Below are 18,894 nucleotides of genomic sequence, written 5' to 3' on the forward strand. Positions count from 1 at the left end.
TTCAGCTTCACCTATTAGCTATTAACATGAAGAGGAAGAAGGTTCCATTTTGAAACACAGCAACTGCAGTCTGGTGGCAAAACAGTTTGCACGCGAAGTCTAAAGGGAACAGTTAGAAGGATTGCAGAGTTATTGCCTAGCACAGTCTGATGGTATCTGCTGTGCAGTGAGACACCTGCTAGTATATTAAGCTTGGCTTTAAAGAAAAATGTATTTGATGTATTATTTGGTAGTGGTACTAAACTACTGAGCTAAGAACAAATCTTACAGAAATAAAGTACTCTTTGAAATTGAACTGCATATATTTAACTGAATTTGTACATTCATTTTAGTTCTGCCTTGTTTGGTTGTATAATACATTTGAACCTAAAACCATATATTGCTCAATAAATATATTTTTAATGCACACAAAAAATGATGGAATGTTTTCCAGAGATATTTGGATGGCACCTGCTAATTGTGACAGGTTGGCTGCTCATTCCACTGCATTAACTTGAACTATGCCCAGGGATTGCTAACCAGGCAAAAAATCTCTGCTGTACTTTTCTGTAATACTTTTTTCTATAGAAGCCCCAGAATTGGAAAGAAATTAATGCTACTTACTATGAAAAGGTCACCATAAATCACTCGAGAAAACTTATTGTAAGTATGATTCGCATGTCACTGTGTCTAGATCATAATGACCTGCAACATTTGTACAGTAACAATGAATAACAGACAGGAAAGCAGTAACCATGAAACTTCGACTTTGCTTTTAAGTTATTTGTTGTTTGTATCAATTGAGCAAATGTTTCTCATGGCACAAAAGACCATCATACAATACAGTCACTACAGCTGCATTTAAGTTTGCAAAATGAAGACACCTTAAAAATCATTAGCATTTACATCTGGCTATATACTACTGTGTCTACCTTGCTACAGTAACTGAACTTTAAATATATGCAGAGAAAGGAAGAGGTGGGAGGAGGAGAGGGAGAAGGAGAAAGTTTTGATGACAGCCTGGTTTATCCAGTAGGGATTCAGCTTTTCTCTGAATGTCCTCCACTGGGCTGTACAGAAGTAGATTTATTTCATTTCGGACATGTATTAAGTGTTAACTAGGAGTTCAATCCTACAGTCTTTGTGCTGGAAATATCCCCACTGACTTCTAAAGAGCTAATGGAAATTTTGATTGCACGAGGATGGCAGAATCGCACACAAAACGTGTACTTCCAGCGCCCTGGGAAGTCCATTGTGCTGCCTCATAGCAACAGAGGCGAGGTTGCCACTGAGCTCCTGTCAGGGAAACAGTATAATTTTATTCCAAAAGAAAACATTTTCTTAAATAGCTGCTCAGACCACTGACATTATCTGAGAATTCATACCTACCATTCTTCCTCTTAACAATTTCTATAATAAAAATGGAGAAAAAGATTCATAACTGAATTTCACATGCAACAAAATAAGAGAAGCTCACTGAAAGCATGCCACGTGAATACGTACGTGGTATCTGTAACGTGACTGATCGTAGCATTGTCATAAAGGGCAATCCTCTTCTGAGGAAACAAACTTAAGTAAATTGTCTGTATACTAATTGTTTTTCTTTTTGTAAGAAGCTTTAGCAATGGAGCAATAAAGCAACATTTTATCCTAGCTGAAGGACAGCACAATTTCCTCCTAATGAAGGCGACACTGACCGTAACCTTGCTCTGAACGTGGCACTGGGGACACCGCCGGCTGCTGAGGTTCAGCAGTACCTGCCGTTATCGCTTTTCGTAACTCTCCCTGCTGCGACCTCCAATGTGGCCAAAATGCAACTGTTTGAGCTGAAATCTTACCTTCAGAAAGTCCATCTCAGACTCAATCCTTCTCCAAAATTTCAGTCAACACCAGAAAGTATGGGAAAATATCACATTTTACCTTTTCTTGTCACTCTGTCCTTTGACAAGCTCTGCCATCCCCATGCACTGGAGCACAGGTCTAAAGGTCAGAAGGAAAGTCATCTTGTTTCAGGAACTTTTTCCTCCCATTGATCAACCTGAGGTGCCCTAGCAGCTAGAGAGTCCCTCTCCCTCCCCGTACCGACGGCTCACGGCTGCTTAAGCTCAGAGGGAGTCAGGGCCCTGCAGCAGAAAGCGAAGAGCCCGTGTGTCCCTTCTCTCCGCAGTCCCCGACAGTCTGATCCAAACGCTCCAGGGACAAAAACCAGAGCAGACAGAAGGGAAAGGAGTTAATTTAATATAACCCAACAGGAATATTCTGCTAATGCTACATTTTAGGAAGAAGCTCTCTCTGCACAGCACCTGTGTTATATCAGGCAAAACCCACCAGCAGTCATGACGGGTGGCTGCTCTAGTTGCAGGTGCATTATGTTCGGCCCCATGGTCTGATCTGTGGCAGAGCTGGACGCTGTGACTGAACCCGATGTGAAGTCTGTTCTGAATATCTGAAATAGTTTATAATGATAAATACTTTGACAGAACATCTTCTTGGGTTTCAAAATAGTTATCCAAATTTCTTGGATATCTTTTATTTTAATCACATTGGTCCAATTTCCTCCCAAATGTGCTGGCACTCTACTTTCATTGGTTTATTTAAAGCAACATTAATTGTATGATCAATGTTTTCTGGAGGCCCACCTTGGTGTCCCTAGAGGCTGAGCTGCAGCCACGCTGGGTGCTCACACCTGATGACGAAGCCAGTGGAAGCTGTGCTTCGAACACATAAACTCTTCCAATCCGTAAGTGCTGAGACACATGGGAGGGAGAAGTGCTGCACTGGGCGTCTCATATTGCCTACTCCACACTTGTGCAAATTTTAACTTAATTTTCTGTGGGCCTACATCTCTATTTATAAAATTGAGGCTAGCACCACCCCCTCCCTCCCTATGAGGTTTACTAGTTCACTAACTGTTGGTGATGCGCTCTGATACCATACTGGATGGCATTTAAGAAAAGTGCATGCAGCAGTTAGGAACTGGGGCTACAAAGCTAATTAGAAGCATACAAAACTATTGAATAGAAGGACAATTCAGTTAGCATGGTCCACTTTGTGAATTGAACCAGACATTGTCCTATGTAGAAAACACTGGGCAATTGCATAATTAAAAATCCTGGTTACGGTGTGTACAAAAAAAGGAAAAGAATGCAAATATAAAATTAGCTTTAGCATTTCTCAATAACCATACATTTAAATTATGCATCTTTAATCACATTTTTTCCTTAAACAGAAGCATTTTGCTATACACAGAGTATACTCAAATCCTCTTAGAGCTAGAGGAAGGACTTCCCTTTTTGGCAGTGATATCCAAGTCTGGCCCTTACTGTGCTGTACATCTCTTAACACTTTCAAAGGAAAAAAATACTGTGACACTGCAACTTACAGAAGTTTCTCATGTAAACTTTTACTGACCTACTTAAGTCATGGTGGAAAAAGCTACAGAAAAAGTCCATAACACTGAATTAATTTAACAAATATAAACCTAAAATCCAGAGTGATGTAAGTTAGAAGCATGAGAAATGCTGAGGGGCCAGAAAAGGCAAAAGATGTTATCAATCTCATATGACATGCAGCGTAGAAAACAGTGATGTCAGCTCCTATGAGATTTCCTATGACTTCCTATGTCCTGCTTTTAACATGCTCAAGTTATCTTGTTGACAACTGTCAGTAGAAGTGAGGCAGTTTAAAAAATAAAGGGATCAGTAGCAAGTAACTTAAGGACAGGTCATAGCCAGTATGCCCATGGTGATACTTTGATGTTCACCAAGGTCATACACTCTGTGCTCTTCTAAACCAGAGAAGATGGGTGCAGAATTAGCTGAAAAGTACTTTACTCAACACCTACTAAATGCACCAAGTGCAACACCAGAGATACTCCAGTTGTAAAGACACTCCTGCCGGATGGCAAAAGTTACATCCTCCCACTGAACAAAGACCCCAGATAGTTTCATGTGCACTGTTGATCCAGGGACAGCATCACAGCTCATTGCTTCACTGAGCCTGACCCTAAAGTGCCTGATTTTTTTTCGTTTTACAGAAAACTCTATTAAGAAGTCTCTAATGACATCTCATTTTGCGCAGCATACAGCTAACTGTTGTGAATTGGGAACAAAGATATAATAAATAGGTATGATAAAATGGCTACAGTGAAACCTGTTTAATATACTATGTAAAAAACAGATTATAAAATAATACTGTGGAAATAGATGAATACATTTCTTGTACTACTAGATTCTTGGACAGAAGTGGCAAACAACATGGAAAACAGCACAGTAGAGCTTTATTTTACACCTAGAAAGTTTCTGATAGGGTTTCACATTGACTGCCACAATTCAAACAGAGCACAGGCATGCACAGAGGTGTCTAAAAAGCAGGAAATACTAAGCAGTGTGGATGAAAGAAAGTCTAACTAGCCAGCTTTATGATAGTAAAAAGTGATTGAAATCTGAACCTTGCTGTATTTAACAGCCTGCATGTCACATTTCCCCAGACAGCTCCTCTGAAAGGTTGACCAATTTGTTTCAATACAGTGGCCACTCAACAGCACCAAAAAAGACAGTGTATATCCAAAGCACTGTATGGAAATTCTTCTTCCAAATGTACAATGTGAAGCCTAAAGTACAAAAGCAGTTAATTTATCACAGAAGCAGAGATTCCTACAGTAACTAATTCAAACTGCTGATGATGCACTAAATCAGAGTGAGTGATGAACACATACATAAGCAGCAAGTGAAGTTCAAAAGGATACAGATCCATGTGATCAATGAGCTGCCACACGGCAAATGAAATGCAGTGTTGACAAACGTACAGTAACAGAGATGAGGCTCCAAAATAATCAAACCAAATATAAGAAAATTTTAAATAAACCAGTGCAGAAATGTCTCGTTACAGAGCTGGAGGTGCCTCTACACACATCTAAGTACCAGACCTTCAAATCACTGGGCTTTCTCTCTATATTTAATATGAAAAAAACCCCACTGATAACTTGAAGAGGTGCCTTGCCATAAAGCAGTAAAACCTTCCACGAAATGTAATACAGTGACACCAGTCATGTAAGCAACCATCTGTTTCAAGCACACAGATTAGGAACAACAGCCTACAGATGAAAATCTCACACAAATCTAATATTATATTGCATATTACTACCCTGAGTGATGACTGAATGATAAGGCCAACTTATGGCTTCTTCCTCTACCATCTATGCAGTTCAGAAACATAATCAGAGCAAGTGGTGCTGACCAAGGCTCTTCATACTCTAATTGCTGTCCTAGCTGATTAATGGCTTTTTGACTGAAAAGCAACACCACTTTGGAAGAAGAGTATTGGCATTCAGTGACGTGCACCTCTTGAATTTCCCTAGAGCATAAGAAACTTTGCACATCATGAAAGATGTCAGGACTTTTAAAAAGAAAGAAATCACCTACTGTGAGACGGAAGGGTTTATTAGATATTTTCTACAAAAATAATAGCTGTGACTTTCTCGTATGCAAGTGTGACCAGCTGTGGCTATTACTGTCATTATTGAATTATTCATTACAGCCAATACAAATATGTTCTTTTTTGGTTTTGTCTATGGAGTGCTATGTGAAAACAGTGAGAAAGTTCTGTCTTTGTTACTACATCTTCTGCCTGAAAATGTCACACGATTCAAGACATCTTATGTCTTTGAAGGGCTTCCAGAAAATCATACCTTCACTAGGTAGTCTCTTGGCTGCAGTTCTATTGTGGAACTTCCACACTATAATCCAAGGGTCTTTCACAGTGTATTTGCTGTGATAGGAACAGGCCAGTTATTCTTGACAGATACGAATCTCTCCAAAGCCATCTACGCTGTAAAACTGAGCATCTCTACTACAATTTTACCTCCCTGCAGAGTCCTCAACAGAACGGTTTGCTGAACTGTTAGGGATCATGTGCACCCTTGTACATTTGCTTCAGCTCTTATTCGTTGTTACAGAACATCCAATTAAGAGCCCCACTCTCCTTCATCAACTTTTTTCTTCTTTTTAACACCATTGATTGTTTTCTTTGACATATAAGGGATTTTTCTCCCCCAAGCTATCTTGATTTGCTCTTCAAAAAGTTGACCTGCCAGGTGATAGCATGTAATTAGATTAAGAAAAAAGTGGTAACAAACAAAAAAGGTAGCTATCCCATTTGCTTCTTGCTCTAAACCTTACCTTTTCCTCTCCTTACCCAAAGGTTAGCATATTTGTTGTAGCCTCTCTAATTCTGTAGCTCTTAATTACATGATGTATCATACCTTGATTTCAACGAAACCACAACCACTCAATGCGGACACAAATAAAGGGCTACTCATTTTGGTTTATGCTAGTGTAATAAGACTACAGGAATACTCTTTTTTTATCATCTGTGAAACACTTAAGGACATACCTAATACACTAAAAAGAACTGAAATAATATTAATACTGGAAATACAATACAGCAGAGAGGAAACAGTCTCGGAGGTTCCTGGAATGTGTAGAAGATAATCTCCTGACACAGCTGGTGAGGGAGCCAATGAGGGAAGGGGCCCCGCTGGACCTGCTGTTTGCAAAAAGAGAAGTACTTGTGGGTGATGTGGTGGTTGGAGGCCATCTTGGGGATCGCGATCACGAAATGATAGTTTTTTGATTCTTGGAGAAGTAAGGAGAGGGGTCACCAGAACTGCTACCTTGGAATTCCGGAGGGCAAACTTTGGGCTGTTTAGGAGCCTGGTTGACCGAGTCCCTTGGGAGGCAGTCCTGAAGGGCAAAGGAGTCCAGGAAGGCTGGACATCCTTCAAGAAGGAAATCTTAAATGCGCAGGAGCAGGTCGTCCCCATGTGCCGAAAGACAAGCCAGCGGGAAGTCCAGCCTGGTCTAACAGAGAGTTTTGGCTGGAACTCAGGACAAAAGCAGAGTTTATGACCTTTGGAAGAAGGGGTGGGCAACTCAGGAGGACTGCAAGGATGTTGCGAGGTTATGCAGAGAGAAAATTAGAAGGGCCAAAACCCACTAGAACTTGATCTGGCTACTGCTGTAAAAGACAATAAAAAATGTTTCTATAAATACCTTAGCAACAAAAGGAGGGCTAAGGAGAATCTCCATCCTTTATTGGATGTGGGGGGGAAACATAATGACAAAGGATGAGGAAAAGGCTGAGGTACTTTATGCCTTCCTTGCCTCAGTCTTTAATAAGACGACCAGCTCTTCTGGGGGTACCCAGCCCCCTGAGCTGGAAGACAGGGAAGGGGAGCAGAATGAATCCCATAATCCAAGGGGAAAGGGTTAGCGACCTGCTACACCACCTAAACACACACAGGTCTATGGGGCTGGATGGGATCCACCCAAGGGTACTGAGGGAGCTGGCAGAAGTGCTCACCAAGTCACTTTCCATCATTTATCAGCAGTCCTGGCTAACCGGGGAGGTCCCATCTGACTGGAGGTTAGCAAATGTGACGCCCACCTACAAGAAGGGCTGGAAGGAGGATCCAGGGAACTACAGGGCTGTCAGTCTGACCTCGGTGCCGGGGAAGGTTATGGAGCAGATCATCCTGAGCACCATCACATGGCACGTACAGGACAACCAGGTGATCAGGCCCGTGCTCATGGCTGGGACGGGTGTACTTTGCTGGGGAAAAAACTGGCTGGATGGCCGGGCCCAAAGAGTGGTGGCAAATGGAGTTAAATCCAGTTGGTGGCAGGTCACAAGTGGTGTTCCCCAGGGCTCAGTACTGGGTCCAGTTCTGTTTAATATCTTTATCAACGACCTGGACGAGGGGATCGAGTGCACCCTCAGTGAGTTTGCACAGGACACCAAGCTGGGCGGGAGTGTTGATCTGCTGGAGGGTAGGAAGGTTCTACAGAGGGATCTGGACAGGCTGGATCGATGGGCCCAGGACAATTGTATGAGGTTCAGCAAGGCCAAGTGCCGGGTCCTGCACTTGGGTCACAACAACCCCACGCAACGCTACAGGCTTGGGGAAGAGCGGCTGGAAAGCTGCCCGGCAGAAAAGGACCTGGGGGTGCTGGTCAACAGCCGGCTGAATATGAGCCAGCAGTGTGCCCAGGTGGCCAAGAAGGCCAACAGCATCCTGGCTTGTATCAGAAATAGTGTGGCCAGCAGGAACAGGGCAGTGATCGTAGCCCTGTACTCAGCACTGGTGAGGTCGCGCCTCAAATACTGTGTTCAGTGTTGGGCCCCTCACTACAAGAAGGACACTGAGGTGCTGGAGCGTGTCCAGAGAAGGGCAACGGAGCTGGTGAGGGGCCTGGAGCACAAGTCTGATGAGGAGCGGCTGAGGGAACTGGGGTTGTTTAGTCTGGAGAAAAGGAGGCTGAGGGGAGACCTGATCGCTCTCTACAACTACCTGAAAGGAGGTTGGAGCCAGGTGGGGGTCGGTCTCTTCTTCCAAGTAACAAGCAATAGGACAAGAGGAAATGGCCTCAGGCTGCACCAGGGAAGGTTTAGATTGGATATTAGGAAAAATCTCTTCACTGAAAGGGTTGTCAAGCATTGGAAGAGGCTGCCCAGGGAAGTGGTAGAGTCACCCTGGAAGTATTTAAAAGATGCGTAGATGTGGCACTTAGGGACACGGTTTAGTGGTGGACTTGGCAGTGCTAGATTAACGGTTGGACTTGATGATCTTAAAGGTCTTTTCCAACCTAAACGATTCTATGATTCTGTGATTCTGTTAACACTGATGTGCTCCATGTACTGGAGGCTAACAAAAAACAAAGCAAATAAGATAAAGTGAAGGTCCTTCAGAACTCAGTTACCCAGCCAGCCATTAGAATAACCCAGGAGGAATGAACCATCAAGTGCACTTTCAGAGTTTTAATTATTTGCAGAGATTCATAAATAGTAGTAACACTTGATTTTGCAGCTATCCTTAAGAAAGGCCATTTAGTTGAATATTAGAATTCCATGGTAAAACTGGATTCAAGGCAACATAATGCTAAACCCCAAGAGATGGTACCAGGGCTAAAGAGCTAAAAAGCCTAAATGAATGCATAATAGAAAGGTGAATTAGTCCTCCAGTTCCCCTTATCATTAGCAAAGCTATCCTCCCAAATCTACAGTGCAAGAACACTATTTCATTAGATCCACAAAACACAAAGAATTAAATGATTGACAGACATTTCCAATTGTATAATTTGTAGCTTATGAATAAGCTTATGAACTTTATGTTTTATTTTGTTCAACTTGGAGACATACACACGGAAAATCTCTGTCTGGATTTCAAACAGTTTTTATAAAAGAAGTTAGAATATCATCTTCCTACTGAACTGATGCCAAGACTTTCACTAGTCAGATTTTCACAGTTAGATTTTTCATAGACTTTCATTAGCAAACAGAAGAGTTTCTATTTAGAGCAGAACCCGTGAAAAGCAGAAATAATACGAAACCACTCAAATCAAAAAACAAAGCTCCATTACAACTTTATGGTAATTATGATTACTTAATCCCTGCATAGCCCTATTCTTTGATCTGAACTTTTCTAAATTCATTTCAGGACAACTTGCACACTGTTATTTCTCAGGCAAACATAGAGGAAAATAGAAAAATGAGGCTTGAGATGCACGTATTAAAACTTTCCCTTTCTAAAACCTTGAGTGCAATGCTTTTTTGGGAAAATTGCTACTGAATTTCCATACAAATGGATCTGTGCAGGCAAAAGTTTCTGGCTGGAATATGGAGTTTGCTGGACTAAGGACAGAAGTCTTACTGGCTTAAGTGAGATGAGGGTTTCACCCTTGACATATACAAGATTTTATGAAGGAAACTTATGATTTCAAGATTTCTTATCTGGATAAGAAGATTATCTAACTGATGTGACCTCATGTTACAACTAGGAAAATGATCCAACTGGGTCCTGTGAGTAAGTTATGTTGCAAGCCCTGAATGTCCTGTAAACTCTCCAAAAAGCTGTATTTCCCCAGCAGGTTTCCTTTCATTGCCTATTGAATGGAACACACTTCTCTGACATAACCAATGCATTTATTTAACTTTTGTTTTATATTTTATCTTCCAATTTATTTTGGTTAGAGGTAGAATTATTCTGTTAAAAAATGACCTGATCCTAGACAGAGTTTATTTAAATTTCAAAATGAAAAGCTTACTAAGAACAGATAAGATTGATTGCTCTTTCCATCTTAGCATAATTGTATTTCAGGTGAACATCAATTTACTTTAAAGGACGCTTCTAAGTAGCAGGCTGCATCATACATAATTCATCAATCACAGCTGCCTGTAACGTGATTTACACAAGTGATTTCAATGGAATAGAGGCAGTCGTATTGTTTTTTATGCTTTGGCTTGTTTGTTTTTAAATAGTTTACGAAACACTCATTTGCACTGAATTATTGCTGAAAAGAGTTCATCCTTGGTAATCAGCATGTTGAATTTCTTTCTCTTTGTACAGAAATGTTACCTCTCTAAATTTCTTTTAAAAGGCAGAGTGAGTTTTCAAAACATCGTTAAGGCAGAAAGCACTCCATGCTTATCGAAGGTAAAAATAAAGCTCAAGGATTTTGCTAGGGGGGAAGGGAAGGCAAGGCAAAAATATTTATCTGAAAAGCATTACTAGTTTTAGGGCTGTGTATTTTCTAGCTGGCTTGATGTCATTTGTTATTCCTGCATGCAAATGTAATTGAAAAGAAGTAGCTCTCTCCTCAGCTAGCCCTTCACACAGTTGTCACATGGACAAAATGGGGTTTACGTGGCAATCTACACAAAATGGACACAAAACAATGTGCCAGTTAAACCACAATCACTTGATACACCAAGAAATATAGGTGAAACTGGCGGCACCGCAATGTGTGTTACGCTACTCAGTGTCTTCCATCAAATTCAGCTTTAGGGACGTGTTGGTGCCTCAGAGGGTCCTGAAGTAAAGAAGCATTTCCACAAATAGATGCAAATATAGTTTCAAAAGAAAAAAGAGAGAGCAAGAGAAACTGCTAGAAATGCACACCTACACAAAGACAGAAATGCCTTTACTTACTTGTAAGCCCATTTGAAACACAGAGTGACCCATAAAGTTAGCCAACATTCGAATTAGAGCTGCACCCTGTGGGAAATGATAGAGAAAAAAATAAGTTACCGGGTTTGCATATCAACATTACACAATAATAACAATCTGAAGTAGGCGTTTCCATCCAACACTATCATCTTGGAAACACATGATCAATACAATCTTTATTTGTGCTGGAATGAAAAAGAGAGAGAGAAGATAATGCAAATGCTTACAAGGAAAAGTGAGTAAGTAGACTGACATTGTTAATATCCTGCCCCATATACTGAATAAGGCACAGGTCATAAAACACACTCTCTCCACTGCTGGAGCAGGGATGTGTCAGCTCCACAGCTGGTTGCCCCCAGCCCTTCTGTGCACTCAGCAGTACTGCACAGTTTTAAATGAGGGCAAAAAATAATGTCCATGCTAAATTCTACCACAGTGATAATATTTTTACCTCCATTATACTACTGTAAATCAGGATTTAGTGATACTACTTTCCTTTGTAAAAGCCTTCAAGATCTGATGATCTGGAAGTGGATCATTGTCATAAGAATATTATAAGATGTAGATATACGTATTTGACTTATCAATAGTCAGCTTATTTCCCAGACTGTCATGCCAAGAGGTAAGTACTTGTATAACACTCTTTCTCTACTTATACTAGTTCTTATCCCTTTGCCCCTTCAGGCAAAGCAGAGAGATCTAAAAAAATTTCTTTTTTTTCACAGGTGATTCTAATTCTCAGTACTTACACCAAGAAACAGATAGACACTTGCCAGAGTAGCTTTCTTTAAGGCATTCTTTTTGTTTTCTCACTCCCTCTCAGAACCACAATTGCTGTGTATTTTCCCCTTTCACAAGTGCTCTATTTCAAGCAGAAATATCTTTGCAGATCCGGATCGATGATTTAGCTATAATATCCTACTTTGCAATCCAGTTGCAAGACAACCAGCCTTCCAATCCCATTAACCAAATGTTATACTTAGTACTGATCACTGCACGAGAGGGAGGACACTTTTGATTTAAAGACAGTGAATCAAAGGCCGTAAGAAAGCGTGATGCTAGAACTCAACAACCTCAGCTACAGATGTAGGTCCAGGAATTAGGCTAATGCTCAATTAGAAAATAGAAAAACCCAAATCATTTCACAGATTCAAAAATTCAAAGGTTCTAAAACCAAAAGAACTATTACAACAATGTAATCTGACTTCCTGCATTAGCAGAGGTCAAACAGTAATTTAAGCAAAAACCCTATTGCTTCTCTTTACACAATAGGATCTATTTTAGGAAGATTCAAGAACACGAAAATGTTTCACAGTACTACATAACATGTCACACTAATATTTACTCTCACAGTGAAAATGTGCATCTTTTTACTAATTTGAATTTCTCTAGCTTCAGCTTTCAAAACAAGATTTTATGCATTTTCCTGCTAGATTAAAGCTCAGATTAGTTTTGGAATTTAACAGTTCTCCAATTTTTAGACCATTTTACACACGTTCCACTGATTTTTTGTACAGTGACTATTTTTGAAGTACCAAAGGGATTATCTGTAATAACCAACATTTGAAATAATGACATAAATCAAAAAGATTCATAAATTATTGGAAAATTGTAAGAAAACTCCACAAGTTCTTCACATAGGCAGCAACAACAAATAATATATAGTTAGCAAAGTAACTGAAGTAAAAAAGAAGGAAAAAAAAAAACCATTAATTGAAGAGACGTTTGTAGTTGCTTAGAAGAATTGAACAGCGGATAAGACAAAAGACGGTGTTTGCATTATTAACAACTATTCTATGTTTTTATGGGGGTACATAATCTTACTGGGAGACCAATCAAGTCTGGAACACACAGCAGCATAGAAAATAATCCCTGCCGAAACAGGTTATTACCTGAACAGACAAGACAATAGGTCAGGAAGCATTATTACCCTTATTTTACTAGAGGAATAGAATGAGTAAAGTTCTCACAGATGTTTAAGCAGATAAACAGCAGATAAATCTGTCTAAGCAGATAAAGAGAAGAGAAAAAAAATCTAACAAATAGATAAATCCTATTTATCCTGTAAGTAACTTGGGCAGGGCAACCCAAAACATCTGTAGCAGAACCAAAAATATATAAAGATCAGCCTAAATCCTTAACAACAAAGACATTTTTTCACCCATCACACATCCCTTTTCCTACCCACTTGTCAGTATTCCAGGGTCTCCTCACATTGATTTCACATTGTAGCAATGGACATATATTTATATAGGCACCTGAACTCTACCGATTGCTGTGAGAAGCAAGGAAGCAAATACCTTCATATGATGTTGCTCACAGAGTCTTTTTCTATCCAGAAACCAAGAACTGTCAGATACACGTAAAAAAATTATAGAATTCCTCTCACAGGTGACATTTAGCCACACATTGGATGGAACTATGGCTGGCCTTTACGCAGCAAACAAAATAAAAAAGCAAGCAAAGACTGAATAAGAAATCCAAGGCACAAAGGCAGGACTACTCTCTCAGGACCGATCCCGTTTCACAGCTACTTCAGAAGTACTTTCCACCAATTAATTACCTTCAGGAAACCCAGAAGTCCTACTTACAGTTTCCAAAACAATATGCTTGTCCCAGTTCTGCCATCTTCCCCACACAGGGAAAGCAAATGCCAGGAAGGGAAGGGGAAGGAGATTCTAAAGAAAAAGGGGAAAACAGAAAACCAGAGAAACTCAAGACGAAAAAATTGTCTTGGGGAGAAGGGATGAGAAACAGGAGCAAATGCAGCCGTTGGTGTGAAGGGAAAAGAAATGGGAGGAGGAAAAGGGAGAAAACCACTCATTTAATCTTTCTTGCACTTTAAGAGCAGGCAGAAGAGAGGACAGTGATACATTCGTAAGAGCAGAAGCAATGAATACGTTCCCAGCTCTGGGAAGGAAAGGCAGCAAATACTGGCACTTGGGAAATGAAGAGAAATAGGTTTGCAGGCAGAAGCATAAAAAGCAAGAGGTATGCAGAGTAACTGGCATAAGGAAGAGGGGCTTACTAAAAAGAGGAGCTTGGACGATGACCCTTACCAGAGGGTCCTGGGAGGTAAAGAAGGTATGTGCAGTAAGTTCAGTTACAGGAGTAATAGAATACATAGCCTTGGGGTCATCTGAACGGCCCCATGTGCTAGCATTTTCACTGCCTATCCGCCTAGCAAGCAGTGAACTAGATGGAGTCCAGAGGACCTACGCTTCCATATGCTCTGAAAGCTTCTCTGACCTAGACTTAAACCTACAGAAAAATCCTAAACCACAACACATCTGTCCTGCTGCAAAGGGTGCCCTCTGGAACCTGTCAGCATCGTTCCCTGAACGCCCTGACATGCAACCGATCCGCTCCCCATTTCACTCTCAGGGCCACTTCTGCTCTGCCAACATTTGTCCAACCGAGGAATGACATATGGAGTCTTGAGAAGTGAACCCGGCTCTCCTACAGGGCAGAATAGCTATTTATTGATGATTTAAGTGCTTTCCTCCAGGCAATGGATGACTCAGTACTTCCTCAAGAGGTAAAACACATTGGTTTAACAGGTCTAGTGGAAAGCAATTCTTTCCTATTCAAGAAACGTACCCATGTTCCTGCCAGTGGAAAATCTGACTCACCTTAAGCTATTGTACCCCATCTTAATAAAAGTCTACTCAGACAAATACACTAGATATTCAGTCAATGATTAATGGCACTACCTGGTGAAGCACTCTTCATTAGCAGATCTCATAAGTGCTTCGTAAGACACTGATATCAATATCTTGCAAATTAAAGGGAAACTGAGGCACATCATAGTGAAATTATTTGCCAAAGATCACCCAGCATGCTCCTCATATAACCTATGACACAGTCAAAACCTCCTCAGCACTGTGACTCCACCGCTATAGGAAAGGAAGGTGGAGCATGTTGGCTGCTCCATGGAAATTAACTGCATACACAGCCCTTTTCTGCAAAGTGCTCTTGGGGAAAAGGCATGCTCATGGGCAATTAGCCAACGCTGGCTGAAGTGCTGTAAGTTGATGCTCTTCCTTTCCCTGAAGAAACTTGTTTGCACATTCACACCATGGTAAAGACCATCCATAACTAAAATTAGGAGCAAAATTCCTTTATATGTGAGCTGAACTTGCCTTTGAAATCAACAAAACGCAGAGTCACAGTTAAGGCATTCAAATTCTCTCCATGCCAACGTAAAATAATGTTAAATGAAACTAATTTTTAAAGACCCACTCCTACATTTTTTGATCCTGTGGCACCACTACAGGTCACAATTACTGTAAGTTAATTTAATTCTCTGACTTACTGAATGATCCAATTTTATTATACCTGAATTCTTAAATTAATTGTTTCACTTGCAACTTGCATCCTGTAATCATTTCTTATACAAAAGAAAGTACCAAATGGAATTTTCTTTAACAGGAAAAAAAAGTAAGTCTCATGTGTGAACCCACAAAAATCTGACTGCTGCAGACAACACAGTACTGTTATACAGCCACATAGGAGGGGATAGAGCTGACTCAATACAGGTATCTGTAGCATCTGTGTCTACAATTACTTTAGCTGTTTAGATTTCCTTTACAGTCAATGGACAGCACCAGTCACTTCTGGGTGCACCTTGTCTCATCTTAAAGTAGACCTCCAGATGGGAGAATTGTACCCTAAAAGCACCCATCTCTTGTAATTTACGCCAAAAGTAGCCTTGGGTGACAAGCTGCTATGTACTTATCTACACTGCAGACATCTAAAGTGAGGTGAGATGAATTCAACTGCACTGTCCAAACAGGCCATACAGAGACTGATTCCCCACTCTCTTACAAAAGTTCTGTACTAGTAAGCAGCTCCCAAGAATTTCTGAATTGCGGAGATATAAAACTGGTGTGACACCATCCTTTTCTATATATACAGTTGAATAACATATATCTCAGTTTATTCTACCTTGTCATACTTTCATATAAGAAAACCAGCAACGGTAGGTAGGTATTCGAGAGAGGGCCCTGAAGAGAGTGCTTTCTAGCTGAAGGTGGATATTCTGTACCGAGCAGACCGCAAAGAAAAGCACTTAAAATAACAAACTGGTGAAGCAGTTGCAGTGAAGGGAACAATACAAAAATCAGTAAACCAGCACACAGGATTATGCGGAAGCTAGGAGGCAAGGGCAAGGGGCCATGTGTGAAGAGATACAAATGAGCTGGTAACTCATTCAGCACTATTCTTTTAAGGACCAAAAATTATGTCTGAATTCTAAAAAGTGCTCATGAGAGAAAAATGTCACCAACACAAAACAGAAACCGTGAACTACAGCTGACTCTTTTGAGGGTGAAATAATCTATGGTTTTGTAAATGAGTTGGAGTGGGGGAATGAAAAGAGACCATAAAAAGCTGACCCAGAAAAAGCATTGCTCTTCCATCCTCCTTCCCACAAAAACTTGTCATTTTTTCCTAGAACATCAACTTCTTTTTTATTTTTGGTTCTGCTTTTGTGTGTTTTGTTGGTTTTGTTCTAACCGTAGGATTGAGATTCATCTGACTGAATGCAGATGCCTACACTGTAGCTATCTGATGCTTCCTCCGTTGTATACAGCTGAGCCAGCTGCCTCGACTCCCTTTAAAGGCAACGGAGAGAGAAACAAGCACTTCAGCTCATCCTGATTCATCTCATCCAAAGACATGTACCTAAAATAGGACATGAATTTTACCCTAAAAGTGCCTGTTTATCTTCACTGATGATACAGGGAGGTTAGGGGACGAGTCAGTTGCAGGAATCTGCACAGGGAACATCCCAAGTGAGATGGCATGAATCCCTCTGAAGATATTTTATCCTGCAACTTACAGAGCAACCTTAGAAAATGGGAAAGCGTAAACACTGCAAAAACACCTCCCTCAGTTTGTGAAGTCTGAGATGGCACCTTGCAGGGTCACCTATCCATTTATCCCACGTAATGCCACATATCAGTAATAATAATTACACAGACCTCAATATATCTCTTCTTCACTGAATGTCTGCCTCGCCATCCTTGTTATAAGCATGAAAGCTGTTTATTTTGATTTAGTTCAGAACGATTCCTTTTGTGACATAAAAACTAAAATCAGGAAGTATTCTGGTATGAAAAACACCACTGTGGTATCAAAAGTGTAAGTGCAGAGTGAGCTACTGAGGAGAGGAGCAGTGGACTACCAACAAAAACTACGTAAATGAATTTCTAAAAAAAAAATTTAAAAAAATTTAATATATCAATTTTCCACCCATCCATTTTGCTGATTCTTCTCTCATTTAAAAACAAAACCCAAAACCAACATTGAATACAGGTGATTTATTAACATTCTTCTATTGTGTAGTAGTCAGTTCAAAATCAGTCTTGATTAATATGTAATAGCTCTGCTTGTTTTTCATATACAATGGGACACAGATAGGAGGCCTACAGTTATTTTTCTGTATGCTGGTATCCCTGCAGTTCAAGATTAGGGTTACTTTCTCTCTAGCTAAGGGATATATGAGTTACTCTATCCTCTACCTCAGTTACACTAGATTTTATTCATATTATTGTCAGAGGTATTATTATTATTATTATCAATAATAATATCTCATAATCACCTTCATCTTCGTTGATTGAAACAAGGCTCAGACCACACACAGGCACTCACAAAGGTACCGTTCTTTCATAAAGAGCTCCTGATTTAAGATGAGAATCAATATACAAAGTTTGATAGCTACTAATATATACCTGACATATACTAGCATTCTTTTATTTAATGAATTGGTCATGAGTCACACACATTAAATAGTTTCCTCCTTCAACTACTTACCCTGAGCTATAGGCGAGGTGCCTTTTCAAAGACTTTTTTTAAATCCAGTGTCTGCTGACTCCCCCCAAGAACTCCAGCTGGTTAGTGAGACAGAATCTCCCTTTGCAGCAGTTACGTCCAGGCAAGACTGTCATGTTTATCCACATGCTCAGTTCTCTTACTCTTTATACCCTACGAAGTCCCCACCTAGCTGGAGAAGGAAGCTGAACTCATCAGCCTACAGCTCCCAGGACTTCTCCTGGAGCCCTCTCTGTACATTACCCCAGCAATTCTCCAGCACAGTGGCCAGTTGTAAGGATGGTCTACATCCCATTGCCAGAAGTTCTGGAGCTCCACATCTGGTTACCTTCAGAAGGTGCAGGTGGATGCCATCCAGCTCTGCAGACTTCCTAAAAACTAATTCACCTCTTTTAGTTATTGTTTCCCATATACCTACCTCAAATTGATAGTTCCTACAACCTATCTGTTACAAAGACTAAACTGAGCATGGGAATCAACCCATTCTTCAGCAGGAAAGTCCAATACAAATAATTCATTGCACTTCTCCGCTATATCTTTAAAAATCTGAGTCGCCCTTTTACACTTTGGCCACGACGTGGCCCCTCACCCAGTAAGCCAGAGCCATACCTCCTGTATACACTCAAGTTGGGCATAAACTACCTTAGCAGAATCACTTAAGATCACACAACAACTTTCAAATTTTGGCTAATATGTTTTGAATAATAGTTGAATCTTTTCTCCATGAAATGTGCTGAAGAAAGATTTTTTAGAACTGCAAATGTAATAAAAGCAGCGTGCGGGTTGGTTTTTTTTCTTAAAAATGTTGAAGATATTTTTACAGTATTCTGTCAAATAGAAGCCTAAGGGTATCCACAATCAAATGGGTTCTTAAGTAAATGAGTATAATTTCATTTCAGTTCAAAGTTCCTGAATTCATACATTATTCTTTATTTCTCAAAATCTTAGATAATTCTGTGATTCTAAGTTCATTTTAAATATTAGAAGAGCATATTAACAAGCACTCATACAAAGAATGCATATTTGCACATTATTTTTGTAATGTGAACACTAGCCAACAAGTAATATCCAAGTCA

General features: G+C 40.2%; 1 protein-coding gene across 2 annotated transcripts in view; it reads right to left on the reverse strand.

Annotated features, from left to right (window-relative positions):
• Positions 1–18,894, reverse strand: part of TRHDE (thyrotropin releasing hormone degrading enzyme) — a 221,401-nt gene that overhangs the window by 87,826 nt on the left and 114,681 nt on the right. The window contains exon 7 of one of the 2 annotated variants that reach the window (XM_069773710.1): positions 10,967–11,032. The exons of the other annotated variant lie outside the window; for it this stretch is intronic. Coding sequence (XP_069629811.1) covers positions 10,967–11,032 — 66 coding nt within the window. The remainder of the gene's footprint in view (positions 1–10,966; positions 11,033–18,894) is intronic. 2 annotated transcript variants of the gene reach the window in all.

The sequence above is a fragment of the Haliaeetus albicilla genome, chromosome 28, assembly GCF_947461875.1.
Source record: "Haliaeetus albicilla chromosome 28, bHalAlb1.1, whole genome shotgun sequence".
NCBI lineage: Eukaryota > Metazoa > Chordata > Aves > Accipitriformes > Accipitridae > Haliaeetus > Haliaeetus albicilla.